At 39.5% G+C, this 15,056-nt stretch overlaps 1 protein-coding gene across 1 annotated transcript in view; it reads left to right on the plus strand.

Annotated features, from left to right (window-relative positions):
- Positions 1 to 14,972, plus strand: part of cbl (Cbl proto-oncogene, E3 ubiquitin protein ligase) — a 36,852-nt gene extending 21,880 nt beyond the window's left edge. Inside the window, exons 5-16 of the mRNA XM_067508673.1 lie at positions 472 to 593; positions 4,139 to 4,276; positions 4,971 to 5,058; positions 6,387 to 6,518; positions 6,682 to 6,900; positions 8,020 to 8,151; positions 8,657 to 9,079; positions 9,418 to 9,506; positions 9,644 to 9,847; positions 9,943 to 10,031; positions 10,373 to 10,615; positions 11,679 to 14,972. Of these exons, the coding sequence (XP_067364774.1) occupies positions 472 to 593; positions 4,139 to 4,276; positions 4,971 to 5,058; positions 6,387 to 6,518; positions 6,682 to 6,900; positions 8,020 to 8,151; positions 8,657 to 9,079; positions 9,418 to 9,506; positions 9,644 to 9,847; positions 9,943 to 10,031; positions 10,373 to 10,615; positions 11,679 to 11,974 (2,175 nt within the window). The 3' untranslated portion in view covers positions 11,975 to 14,972. The remainder of the gene's footprint in view (positions 1 to 471; positions 594 to 4,138; positions 4,277 to 4,970; positions 5,059 to 6,386; positions 6,519 to 6,681; positions 6,901 to 8,019; positions 8,152 to 8,656; positions 9,080 to 9,417; positions 9,507 to 9,643; positions 9,848 to 9,942; positions 10,032 to 10,372; positions 10,616 to 11,678) is intronic.
- The last annotated feature ends 84 nt before the right edge of the window (positions 14,973 to 15,056 follow it).

The raw sequence follows: 15,056 nt of genomic DNA on the forward strand, positions 1-15,056 counted from the left end.
ACAGACTAGTTAGAGCAATTGCGGAACCACCTACTCACTACCGCAGTCGACATGTTATGGAGTATTATGGATTATTTTATTAAGTCTTCACTCTTTGTTATTGGATTGCCTTGACCTGATTTGGGTCAACCAATCGGTAAAGAAACACTTGTAAAGTTGAACTCTTATCTGTTTTTTATACACAACATGGAAAGCATCCTGCTAGTGTCTGTTCAACCTTCTCAGTCTGTGGCTCTGTGGTATTAAAGGAGTTGCATGCTGTTACAGTGCATTGCAAAGTGCTGCTTTAAGGACGTTTTTCACATTGTGGACGCGGTGGAAATGGCAAATCACACTAATGTTCATGAAACTAAAGTTGTTTCAGCATCAACCAATGATTTCATTATTACTCTGCTCATATGGTTATTGCTATGTATCAGTTCACTCACACATCACACGAGTCTCTTCTTTCTCCCCCCTGTGTGATTGTAGCCTTGGTCATCTCTGCTTCGAAACTGGAACAGCTTGGCAGTTACTCACCCAGGGTACATGGCCTTCCTCACCTACGATGAGGTCAAAGCACGGCTGCAGAAGTTCATTCACAAGCCTGGCAGGTAACCATGTAATACAACCTAAACCAACCCGCTGTCTAAACACAAGATGCTATATCATTTGTTACATGTCCTCCTTCATCTGACCACAGTGACGCAGGAACAACTGCACATTTTTGAACACTGCCTGAATTGGCTCTACCATTATAATCCTCTAAAATTCCATTACAAATAACGTTTATTTTTTGTGTCTGTGATTGCTTTAGATCTCTCTGTGATATTTAGATCATTTTTGGAACTTAAGACATGTTCGTGTGTTTCCAGTACAGCTTGGTTCCAAAAAAGGCAAAGAAAACGTTAAGAACATGTCTGCATCTGTTTTTATGTGTGTCAGAGGGCATGTAATACTCATAGTCAAATTATCTTTATGACAGAAGTGGTTAGTGCTTTCATTTTGCATGCAAACTTGCACATACTGTGAATGCAAATTTTTAGAGTTTGACTTTGCATTAATGCAATGACAGACAGGGCACATGTATGGTCTTGTTGGCAGTTTCACATAGCATTTGTGTGTGTGTGGTGGGGGGGGGGAAGCAAAGGATTCAGGGCAGCGTGGCACTGGTACCTAGCATCAATAGCCCGATTGTAAGCAGGACGCTGATGTCACTGTTTAGGCTTGGGCCGTTTAGAGCCACGTTGATGTTCAAGCAGTTGTTGGTTTAAAAAAAATGAGTGTAGCCTTTAGAATACAGCTTACTATAATTAGGAGTCTGTTTGCATTAAGGATACAGCAGTAATTATACCTCTAAGCTTAACATTAAGGCAAAATTAACTCTTTTGATTCCATGCAATATTGCCAGACTTATTCATATTCTGTCACTGACTGATGACGATATCCAAAAAAATTAATTTGTTTTATTTAAAATTTATTGAATGTTATGTTATATAGTTCTCTAGACCTTCAATTGATTATTAAATCAGTAGTTTCCTGATGCAGATTTGTCATCTTTTAAACAGAAACAACCAGACAGAAAATATTAGATGTAATGGACACTAGCCCATCTTCTTTCAGATTTATAGGACCTCTCGCATACACTCTGCGTTTCCACTGTGTTTGTCTTACAGTTTGGGCACAAGAAACTGTGCTTTAACATATTCCAAAACAGTTTATGTAACAGATTCAGCAGCTAGGTATTGCAGGGAGCAACAGCGCCCCCTCTTCATTTTAGCTACTGACGAAAGCATCCCAACCACGCAGTAGCACTGTCATACTTCAACAGAATCGATATTTAAATATACACCACACCATGAATTGAATTTTTTATATTAATATTGATAAGAGAAGAACAAGAGGGAGTGAGATTGTAATTGAAAGAAAATAGGGGGCGATGTTGGTGAGAAAAAAAAATCAAGAAATGAGAGAAAATATTATTTTCTAATTGTTTCATAGCGGATATGATCTAAGAGACAAAAAGGCAGTCACACCACCACACAACCCTGCAGGAAGGATTTTGTGTGAATGCAACTGAAATGTGTTTCTCTTTCTCCAGTCTTCTCCTCTGTGACGTCTTTGCTCTACAGGGGAGGGTGTGTGTGGAGGGGCCTGCAATCAGACAGACATGAAACTAGATGCATGTAATGTTTACAGTGCAGAGCAGTGATATTTGATCTAGCAATATAATTTGGGGGCTGTTAAACCAGGCATATGCAAAAATAGATTATAATGATGGGATGTTTAAGTATGAATCTGATCTTTCAGACTATCCATGGTAAGTTCCAATTTGTTGACCTTATAAATTTAAAACAATTGTTAAGTCTTTGGGCAGGATCAGTGATAGACTTGCGATGTTACAACTGTCAGCACTACCTCAATTTAATGTATGAGGAATGCTTAATTTAGGTAATGTATATTATGTATACAGTGCCTGCAAAAGTATTCATAACCCTTGAAATGTTCCCCATTTTGTCATGTTACAACCACAAATGTCAATGTTTTATTATTATTATTATTGGGATTTTGTTTACACAAATTGGTAAAGGATTGTGAAGTATAACAAAATGATAAATGGTTTTCAAAATGTTCTGAACAGTGTGGTGTGCATTTGTATTCAGACCTTTTGCTGCAATTAAGTCTTTTGGGGTATGTCTCTACCAGCTTTGCACATCTAGTGGGGGAAATTTTTGCTCCTTCTTCTTTGCAAAATAACTCAATCTCAGTCAGTTTGGATGGAGAGCATCTCTGAACAGCAATTTTCAAGTCTTGCACAGATTCTCAATTGGATTTAGGTCTGGACTTTGACTTGGTCATTCTAACACATAAAAATCCTTTAATCTAAACCGTTCCATTGTATCTCTGGCTGTATGTTAAGGTTCATTGTCCTGCTGGAAGGTGCCCTCATCCCTAGTCTAAAGTCTTTTGCAGACTCCAACAGGTTTTCTTCTAAGTTTGCCTTTTATTTGGCTCCCTCCATCTTCCCGTCAACTCTGACCAGCTTCCCTGTCCCTGCTGAAGAAACAATATGTTGAACCCACCATCATGTTTCACAATAGGAAAGGTGTGTTCAGGGTGATGGGCAGTGTTAGGTTTTCCATTCAGGCCAAAAAGTTCAATTTTGGTCTCATTTGATCAGAGCACCTTCTTCGACATGTTTGCTGTGTCCTCCACATAGCTTCTGGGGACTTCTTATGGCTTTGTTCCAACAATCACTTTGTTCTTACCACTTCAAGGCCAGATTTGTGGAGTGCACGACTAATAGTTGTCCTGTGGACAGATTCTCCCACCTGAGCTGTGAATCTCTGCAGCTCCTCCAGCGTTAACATGGGCCTCTTGGTTGCTTCCCTGAATAATGCTCTCCTCGCCTGGCCTGTCAGTTTAGGTAGAAGGCCATGTCTAGGTTTGCAGTTGTGCCACACTCTTTCCATTTTCAGATTATGAATTATACAGTTCTCCATTAGATCATAAAAGTCTGAGATTTTTTTTTATAACCATACCCTGCTTTAAATTTCTCCACAACTTTATCCCTGACCTGTCTGGTATCTTCCTTGGACTTCATGAAACTGTTTGGTCACCATTGTTATCTAACAAAGCCCTCTGAGGGCTTCACAGAAAAGATGTATGTATACTGAGATTAAATTACAAACAGGTAGACTCCTGGATTTTAGTTAAGTATATCGCAGTAAAGGGGGCTGAATACAAATGCACGCCACATTTTTAAGATATTTATTTGTAAAAAACCATTAAACCATTATCATTATCCTTTCACTTCACAATTATGTGCCACTTTGTGTTGGTCTATCACATAAAATACATTCACATTTGTGGTTGTAATGTGACAAAACAAAGTTCAAGGGCATTGAATACTTTTGCAACTCACTGTATAGTAGTAGATAATATTTGCTTTTATGTTTTTGTTTGGAGGCTATTGCTATGCATCATTTAGTCAACATATTCACATTTGGCATAATTTGTATTAAAGAGGTCTATGCTAAAAGAATACATTTCCTCAAGCGCAGTTTGCAGGAGCTGTTACAGTCTCTGCTACAATATTTAATCCTTGTATCAGTTGGTCCAACACACACAAAATGTTTTCTCATGTCTTCCTCCCCAGTTACATTTTTCGACTGAGCTGTACACGGCTGGGCCAGTGGGCCATTGGCTACGTGACGGCAGATGGAAACATACTCCAGACCATTCCCCACAATAAACCCCTCTTCCAGGCACTCATAGATGGCTTCAGAGAAGGATTGTAAGTCCACTGGCATTTTCATTTTCATCTTGACCTTTTTGCCTCTGTGGTTAATTTTTGCTCCACATTTGTTGCAATTTTAATAAAGATGTGTAAGTCAGACTTCCTGCCAAACACAGGGCTTCGCTTTTTCTACCCACCCCCCCTCGTTTGAAATCTGTTTTGTATACCACAATTGAATCTGCCTTTTCAGCTTTAAACCAATCCAGCCATATCATATTGCTTGTTCTCATCACTCTAGTGTTATCATAACAAGAAGGGAATTGCTAGTTTCTAATGCGCTGTTCACTCTGTGGTGTAGCTGGCTGGCTTAAAACTCATCTCTTTTTGCCAACGTTGATTCCTTTTGTTTGATGAAAGCTATGGTTGGCCAGTCTCAACCTGTAATCAAATCCTGATTCAAACTGGGAAAGTGTATCGCCTGCATCTCCAAAACAGTTATCAAATGGTAATTGCAACATCTGACCTATTTGTAAAATAGTCATGTTCGGAATATGCATTTATTTCGTGATGATATTAAACTACATTGCAGATTGAATTAATGGATAGCACAGATGTTTTTTGGTTCCACAGCCTGTTAGCTGTTTGTGCAGTATTACGCTAGTAACTACTAATAAATAACTTTGAAATGAAAATACCTTTTAAGGGAACTTCTGTGCTTCCCTTCTAATTTTATGTGCCTCTGCTTCTTAAGCTATTTATTCCCTGATGGCCGGACCCAAAACCCTGACCTAACAGGACTGTGTGAACCTTCACCTCAAGACCACATCAAAGTCACACAGGTCAGAGCAGTGTGTTTCTCAGACTTTGTCCTCTGTCTTTATTATTCTATATATTGCTGTTGATTGTTGTAAAGGTCAAAGGAAGCAACTTTGTGGCATGACTAAAAGAAAGCACACACACACACACACACACACACACACACACACACACACACACACACACACACACACACACACACACACACACACATATATATATATATATATATATATATATATATATATATATATATATATATATATATATATATATATATATATATATATATATATATATATATATATATATATATATATATATATATATATATATATATATATATATATATATATATATATATATATATAGTAGCCACAACTTTAGTCAAGGTTAACTACCTGACTAAGCAGAAAATGTAAATGCATAGCACAGTATTAATTTATATTATTTGTTATTAATTTTAAACAGTTATAAAATACATAAATACATTACAAATTTTCTGCAGTAAGAATCTTTCATACATGACTCTAGTAGTTGAAAACACATTTTCTTTGTTCAGTTGAGTAGGGCTGCGCAATATATAGTTCTGGCATCGCCGCTATGATGTGTGCATACGCTATATTCACATTCAAACTATATTCATATTCGAATGTGTTAAACTATTGTATTATTTCTCCCTTCAAAATCTCCTAATAAGAGTAGTCACAGGACACCTGCTCATGTGTTTGGTGTGCTCAAGTCAGTTGCATGTGTGTCCCTATGCTCGCCCTCATCCTACTTCATTTGTGAGGCATTCAAATACCATAAAGAGCGTAGGTCATCTGTGTTTCCACTACAAACATCTCCCCAGTCATTCTAGTATAATTAGATCTTTCAGAAGTAAGCTATTCAAGTCACCTAGTGACATTTTCTGTGCTTTTCAAATCACAAAATATATCACATACAGAAAATTACAGCAATTTTAAGTTTTTGTTGTTGTTTTTTCCCAATATCCTGCAACCGTATTGTGAAGTAAAATTTTAAAAGGATATTTTAAAGCAAATTGTTCATTTGTCAGTGTGAGCTTTCACAACTATCAAGCACTCCAGAAAATCCATCTGTCCTGCTATACTTCATACTGTAGTCACATTGAAAAACGAAATGAACAGCGTGTAAACTGTGAAATTGCTGGGCTCTTAAGTCTTTTGTTTGTTTGGTAGAGGTTTATATGAACAGTAATTTTGCTTAAACTAAAAATACGCCCCTACATATTAACCTTGCTCCAAATTTTTCAAGGCTGTTTAGAAAGAAGCACAGTTTCTGTTTGTAGTATGATCTTACTCTATTAAGGCATTTTTCCCCCCCTCAGGAGCAATATGAGCTGTACTGTGAGATGGGATCCACTTTCCAGCTGTGCAAGATCTGTGCTGAGAATGACAAGGATGTGAAGATTGAGCCCTGTGGTCATCTCATGTGCACCTCCTGCCTCACTGCCTGGCAGGTATGAGTGTGGATAGATAGAAGGGGTTTTTGTGGGTTGGTAGCTCAGAAATAAGCTTCATAAGTCATACTTAACTCATTCTGTTTAAAGTGCTCTTTTTCTACAAATGTAACAGACCTTTAAAAGCACCTAACCTTTCATCTCTGTATTGTTACGTCTGCAGGAGTCAGAGGGTCAGGGTACGGGATGTCCCTTCTGTCGATGTGAGATTAAGGGTACAGAGCCAATCGTCGTGGACCCTTTTGACCCCAAGGACAACAGTGGGGGCTCCTGCAGGAGCGCTTCTGGTGCGGAGGGTGCACCATCACCCAGTTATGATGATGACGATGATGACAGACTTGAAGATCCCCACCTCATGATGAGTAAACTTGCCTGTTCAAAGGTAGGTTTGAGGAAAGATCTTGACTTAATTGACAACCAATAAAACCATTTTCTCAAAGTTTCTGGACAAATTTTGGACATTGATAAAACATCAAGGCACTTGGCTTTGACACCCTGGTGACACCTCATGGGTTCTCACTGTCTGATTCTTTTTTCTGAGACTTATCTCTGTACAGATGAAACGTTCCCTGCCTTGCCCCTTTCAGTTTTTGTGGGTTTCAAGCTCACAGCTTGTAGCTAAAGTCTTTCATCTCCATCTTTCATGGTGCCAAGACAGGAGCTTTTTTCGTGCCTCTTGGTGTTTTGCTATGTTGGGCACTCTCCTATCCTAGATTCTTTTTTTCCCCTTAAAAAATACCTCTGAGAAAGATCACACACACTTTGATGTGGTCCCTGGAATTTCTTTGCCTTGTATTACGAGTCCAGCAACTATCTCATCCTTAACCATTTCTCTAAATGTACACTATGAAGTACTTGGCTGTACTTTATAAATGCTAAGTGCTGATATAATATTAGGTTGAACTGCTTCTTGTTAAAACTAAATTTGGTTGCGGGTTTTTTGGGTGGTTGTAAAAACTAAAAAATAAAGATTTTTGCTGTTGTGTAAAACTACACTTTGTTGGATTGAGATGTTGTATGAGATGTTTGTAATTGTTTGACCACATTCCCCAACCCTACATCTCCACGGCTTTGGAAATAAACGTACATTTGAATTAGCTTCTCTGGAAGTGTCAAACTCGAAATTGTGGCAAATTAATTGTACCATTTAGGAAATACAAAAGCCCTTGGACTATGGTTTCTTTTCTTTATTTAAAATGTAATTTAACAGAATACCACATAACATAAGAAATGTTGTTTATGAAAACTTTTGCAGTGCTGTTATCCAGCTCTAGATAGTGAGAATCTTGACCATTGAAAGAGCAATAAACTGAACTGAAGTCTTGTGCTTTCCTCTTTATCCACACACAAACACATATCACTGGCCTTAGGTAACATTAGCGTCAGCTTAGATTGGCAGCAGAAGTTATGTCCATGGTAAATGCTTATTGTGCAAAAATATTTCCTATAGAGCAGAATTTGATCACCTGCGTTGTGCTCTGCTATTGTGAATCTGATCTAGGTGGAACGTCCGCCGTCACCCATGTCTATGGCTCCTCAGTCCTCTCTTCCCCCAGTGCCACCTAGATTAGACCTGATACCACACAGACCTCCCAACCCCCCTGGCGCCTCCAGCCCAGGGGTCACCACTAAGGTACATACACACCCGTTTTTGGGGTAGATGGAAGTTTATTGTAGCAATATAAAAGTAATTTCCATGTTCATCCAATATCTTTTTGACATTATGGTGCATCCACAGATATGAAGCAGAGAGCAAAGCCAGACTTAAACATGGTTAATTCAATGATGTTTACCCCATTACTTCCTTGACACAAGTCACAATGATCAGCCTATTTTATATTGTGCTTGTAATTTGGATTTCCACTTGTTCACACGTTATTGTTTCTACACATTTCTTCTTAAACGTACATAAATCAAAACTGTAGACGGGATGCTGGAATTGTCTGCAGATGAGAAACAATATTCTTCTTTGGTGTTGTTTATGTAATATGTATGTATAAGTGCATTATGCGTATTGTTTATTGTGATGACAAATGCATACTCGAAATTGATTATTTCTACCACAGTTTTCTTTGATTTCACATCATTATTGTATGTATTTTAAATAAGCTCCCTCTTATTCTTCTTCTCCACTACAGGCAGCATCACACCACAAAGACAAACCTCTTCCACTTCCCCCTGCACTGAGGGATCTACCCCCTCCTCCTCCACCAGACCGCCCGATCACGTCTGGTCCATCCTCAGATGGACGGCTGCAGAGACGGCCTTTACCCTGCACTCCCGGGGAGCCCCCTCCTCGAGATAAGCTCCCTCCTACACCTCCAAATCGGCCCCTGACTGAATGGAACTCCAGGCCTGTTCCCAAGGCCCCCACCTCCTCTTCATCTTCCTCCTCCTCATCTTCCTCGTCCACCCAAGTCTCTAGTCTGGGAGGGGACATTCGAGCAGGTGTCAGAGAACTCTCCAACCGACACTCCCTCCCCTTGGCACTGCCCTCTGCTCTGGACGCCCGCTCGGACTCACAGAAGAACACCAGCTCCCTCAGTCTGGACCACCAACTGGTCAGAGGAGACCCAAAACACCCCACACAATAACACTAAAGCTACAATTACAAGCATATTGCCTTTTAGTAGTTTCTATCCAAATTCATATGTTATCATTTTTGGTAAGGTGTTAAAATAATTGTTATAGATATTATAGAGTTTGATAGATCATCGATGGTACTAACATTAGTCATTAACATTAGTCTATGTGAGTGGCAATAACCTTTTTGACAGTTGACAAGAACCTGATTAATCATAACTTCCAAAATGATCTTGACTTAATCTTTTAACTTGGTTGGTATTTCTTTCAGTAATGTTTTTTCTTTTAGTTTTCTGACTTTCTGCTTTTCTTTCAGAACTTTGCCACAGCAGTCAGTCAAGAACATGACAACCCCAAAGTCAAACCTTCAGTCTCAGCCAATGCCATCTATTCACTGGCAATCAGGTATGCTGTTTTAGCACATTAATAATTGTTTAAAAAATAAAATAAAAACACAAACTTACCAAATGCTTGTTTTCAGTGTTTAGGTTTTATAAATCTATATTTACAATTCCACCATAAATACTGTTATTTGTTCCCAGACCCTCTCCAGGTCTGAGGCCAGTGACAGGAGAAGAAGCACGTGACAGTGAGGAGGACTCCGAGTACATGATCCCCTCCTCTCGCCCCGTCCTGCCCCCCATTACAGCATCAACTATAGAGATGCCACCAGTGCCGAGACCTCCACAGCCTCAGTCTATTTCAGCGCTCCAGACACAGCCCCAAGTTTCCACACTGAGCTCACGGTATTAAAAACACTTTGTGTGCACTGTAAATGGATTATAAAGGTAACATTACTTTGGTGATTGCAATATGGTGGCTTTTGGTTTTGTTGTTGTAGGCTGACACTTGCAGAACTAGAAGATGGACCCCAGATGTATGAAGCAATGTACAATGTCCAGGCCAGGTCACAACAAAGCAGAGATTCAGGTATTTTGTTTGATTCACCGCATTTTGTATGTACTCAAATCAGGCGAATGGGGACAGCATAGATTTACAAATCAGCTTGGTGTATACCATTTTAAACCATTGTTCTTCTTTAATAAATGTACTTTAATTTTACCTGCTGGTAGAGCCAGCAATGATGTTAGTTTCATGGACATATCTCAACCTTCTGGACAAAGTACTGCTCCTCCTCTGAGGCATGTGAATTATATTTCTGGTTCAGTTGAGTCAACCAAAGATGATATAATGATCTGTAAATAACTGAAACTAGGCATATGCTTAGTAACGTTCTGTTGTATTTAAGTGCTTTGTTTTCTACTCTCCAGACTATTCAGAGTTGCCCCCTCTGGCAATTACCAATGGTCCCAGAGACTACACTGCTGAGAACAGGGAAGAAGAAGAAAACGGCTATGATTTCCCCAAACCCCGGCTTCCTCAGCCCCCCGCCAGGCGGACTCTTTCAGAGCTGGGGGGGTCATCTTCTTCATCTTCATCCTCCTCATCATGCTCCTCTTCCACAGCTGCATTTAGCCGCCTTTCTTTAGAGTCAGATGCTGGAGCTGCAGCATGTAAGTACTCTTGGGCTTTGTTGAGTCAGAGGTGATTTTAAGGAAACGTCATCAAACAATTGACAGCCAGTAGGGGGTGTAACATTTATGTGTGAAGCTTTTAAAAGTAACTGTACATGAACTGTTAAAAAAGCCTCAAATTGTCATGTCAAAAACAGACAAACAAGTAATACATTCCTATTTCCATATTACTGCATCATTGTTAGAAAAGCACCATATCTGCATTAAATAATATTACAGTTTGGTTAGACACAATTAGGGTGAACTGATCCTTAAAAACATGGGCTTTTATTGAAAGTCTCGACATATATAAAAGATGGAATTTTTCTTTACGTAGTACGTACATACTTTCTGTTTCATAAAACCACTTGGATATAAAATAAAATGATAGCTTCATGAATGATAAAGCGGGATAAATAGAAGACTCAAGGGTTTTGTGTGCTACCTGGTATAGGGCCAGACTTAACAGAACCTCTCAGTTAATGGCTGGATTTTGGTGAAGATACTGATGAGCTTAATGAAGAAATTACCTGGTTGATGGTGCAGCTGTGCCTTTTAGCTGTGAAAACAGTGCTCAGAGTTTTAAATTTTTTCTTTTTTCTTTCGTGATACAACCTTTTTAATTCTCTAAATAATCTCCTTGTCTCTGCTGTGAGCTGACATTTACTGATGACTGACTGCCAGGTGTCTCATTGTTCCAAAGATCTGAATCTTTGTATCTGGTGCATCAAAAGTTAGTTGGCTCATAGACACACTGACAAACTCTCAGATCATAATTGGACTCTTTATAAGCACTTTATTAAAGGTCACTTCCATAGAAAGGTCCACCAGTTCTGCATATATAGTAATATTACATAGTAAGATTAGAAACCTGTTGCTACAGTTGCCTAATTACAAAGATGATGAGCTTTTTAAAATTAGCTCTATATATAATTTGAAAACAAAAATGAAGCAGTAAATAATAACTCACTTTATTGACATTTGTGGTATCTGATGGGAAACAAAAGCGTTTAGGACCTTTTGTGTTTGAGGACACATGCATTCTCTCTTCCTGTTTGTTCAGCGCTCTCAGAGCCGGTGGAAGCTCCAGAGAGACCTCCAAAGCCTTTGCCCAGAAGAATCAACTCAGAGCGCCGGCCCAGCCCTGTCCCACCTATCCCTGCTCTACCTAGTGGTGGGGCAACAGGAGGAGAAGCCAACCCACAAATCAGTAGCGAGATCGAGCACCTCATTAGTCAGGGATACTCTTACCAGGACATCCAGAAAGCACTGATGATTGCACAGAACAATATTGAAATGGCCAAGAATATCCTCCGCGAGTTTGTCTCCATTCCCTCCACTGCACATATTCTTACATAGCACACTCCTTGTGCCTCTCTGTCATGTTTGCTCTGTTCCCCTAGCTTGATCAAGCCTGGTTGGCTTTAGGTTGGCACAGGTCAGCCCGAAGCCCTAAAGCCCATTGCCTGCAGCACTACCTCCAGTGCTGGCTGATGCCCTTTGCCCCTGTAGATTTTTACCTGGCTGTTGCTCCGCCAAGCTCACAGTACCTCTGGGACTCTGAGCCCTGCACTCTATGTGCATTTTAGCAGTTTCTGGCCTTCTTTAAACTGCTACAGCAGGGCTCCTCATTTTTCAAGAACATCTCCATTGGATTGAGTGAGCACGTGTGGAAAATCAGGGGACGCCACATGTCGTAAGACTTTCATAGGAACCCTGGAAAGACATTCTTATCTTTCATGTTGAAGCCTCTTGCTGAAAATGTAACCAACACCTCACAAATAAAACTAAAAATGTATGTCTATTTGAGAATTTAATATATGAGTAAATATATATGTTAAATGTGTGTAATATATACAGTACGTGCATATACAGTATGTGAAAATGATTTCAGCTTTGAGGGTCACTGTTGGTACAACACGGTGAGGGTAGACAGGGACCAGAGAGGTTTAGCCCTTTTTGTCGGACTGAGCCATGCGTGCATGTGTGAAGGAGTAAATGAAGGCAGAAGAACGATGGCTTCATCACCAGGGTTTGTTGGAGAGCGGCAGCATTTAAGATGTGCAGCAGAGCTTTGACATTACAAATTCAGTCAGTCATGGCCTTTGATTAACAATGTTGCTTTGGTACTTTTTGGTTTTCTTCAAAACATGCTTGTTTTGTTTTTTTTAGAAGCATGACGATGGTTTTAGGTCTAGACTGTTGTTTGGCAATGCGTGTGTGTCCGTGTGATTGTATATGTTTGTGTATATGTGAGTGTGTGTGTGTTTGTGTGTCTGCCAGACCTACTCCTCATGACCTGCTCTTAATTGAACCCCCTGTTCCTGTACAACATGAATGTGGACTTACAGTGAGTATGCTCAGACTCATCCTCTGTAAACATACTACTGCTCTAACTCATGGCAGGGCTTAGTGTAGCTGTAGAGCCTGGCAGTGAGATTATTAGAGGATGTGCTATTTTTGACGAACCTGCAGTACCAGACGGGCAAGTGCTGTGTGATCCGTGGCGACTGAAAGGTTTTCTTTGTCTTTGTTTGAACTTCACTGGCTGACTGTTTCAGGTCTCTGCTTCTAGCTCAGTCCAGTGATATGAAACAAACAAAAATTTGTCATTGATTTACTTTGGTAATATATTATTGTAATATGATCATAAATATTGTTATTATAATTAATTCAGAAGTGCTTCACTGCTGCTACTATTGTTAGTGCTAAACAATTAAGCCTTAAATGTACATTTGTGAATACTGTGTTTAACCGTCATCTTGTTTCTTTGAAGTGACAGTATCATCTGTATTTCTCCAGTCCATAATGTAGCATACTTGAAAGTACCAACGGCTTGTGAGCCTGCAGGCCACTTAAGCTGTTGACTCTTCAGTGTTTCTTTTTTGTTTTTGTATATTCTCTATGATTCTGTTTCAGTTAGATTCAGTCATGAAGCAAACGATCTGGTTTACATATAAAAAAAATCCAGCCGTTTTACAAAATACATTTAAGGTTCTTTTTACATCAGTTTTCTTTCTTTGTGAGTACTCTCCCCACCAAGAGGGAGTAATGTCTGAAGCTTTTTTAAAAGGTAGGCTCATGGGTTTGCTGGCCCACCCCCAAGTCTACAGAGAAATCAGTATTTGGGCCAACTGTAAGAACTAACTCAGGAATATTGTTTATCTAAACAAATGGCGTTCACCCTGGCTGTCAAACATCGGAGGAGACTCATTGGCATAGACAGCGGCTCACCTGTCATCCAGGTGATATGTAGCCAAAAGCATCCGCTTAATGAAGTTACACAAGTAGCCTAATACATCTTAACTTGCACATGTTTTTGTATTATTTCCAATGTTTGCAGGACTAGAGGCAGCAGCTTCATTTCCAGGTACTACGAATGAGTAAGAATATTAATGCAAGGAGGTACATTCACTTGAACCTCTCCCAGGATATGAAGAATGTTTTGTTTTTGTTTGTTTTTTGGGAGGGGGATGGTGTTGATCGTGTCAATAACTACTCAGCCCAAGGTTATTCTGAGTAATGCTCTGTGTTGACTGGAAGCTGTTTCTGTGCTGTCTGGCCATTATCTAGTTTTTTTTTGTTTGTTTTGTTTTTTTGTTGTTTTTTCTGTTCCTAGTTGCCTTGAGAAACTTCTTGAATGATGGTTAATGAACGGGGAGGTCCCCAATCCTCAATACTGTACCAATGTTTTCCACGACAGCATGTCATTGTTGTGTATGATTTACAGTACCTTTTTATTTTATCACAGTATACCAGTTTGTGCTCTGATACTGTCACTCTAAAGAAAAGCAAATTGTACAAAGTTAGTAATATGACAAATGGCTGTTTTATTTCTTTTTGCATTCCTGTACATGTATTTTGTTCCAAAGCTTTTGTTTACTTATGTGAATCATTCTGTGAGCAGTGCCATATGTTTAGAGATTTTCACCATGCTTAGAATAAGGCCTTGTTGTGGAGGAAAGTTTGTACAGTAGGTATTGATCTGTACCAGTGTATCAGCAAAGCTAAGATTGTGCAGTATTGCTCGTGTTAATTTGTCCTCTCTGCTGCATCATGCCTCTTCTATGAATATAGGTGCTGATCCATGAAAAGGTCTCGGCTTGTTTTCTACCTGAATTCAGGTCCCAGATCAGTGCTCAGCCTCCATGATGCTCAATGTGTACCAGGCTCTATTACCCTCAGTCACTGTGTTGGGGTACCTCAACTTCCTGCCAGGAGAGGGAGCCGTTGTTCCATGTAGCCGTTTTGCTTCACATCAGTATAAGGCATTCATTAACTTTTTGATGGTTTTTAAAAGCTCATATCATTTTGGAAGTATGCACAGTGCTGTTAATAAAGTAAGCAGAAGCCCCAACATGTGTCCCTTATTTTCATTTGCAAGAAGGTTTTAAGGGAAAAAAATGTAAACTTATTGGAAAGGGCAAGACATGACTGTAAA

This window comes from Channa argus, chromosome 6 (assembly GCF_033026475.1).
Source record: "Channa argus isolate prfri chromosome 6, Channa argus male v1.0, whole genome shotgun sequence".
NCBI classification, from domain to species: domain Eukaryota; kingdom Metazoa; phylum Chordata; class Actinopteri; order Anabantiformes; family Channidae; genus Channa; species Channa argus.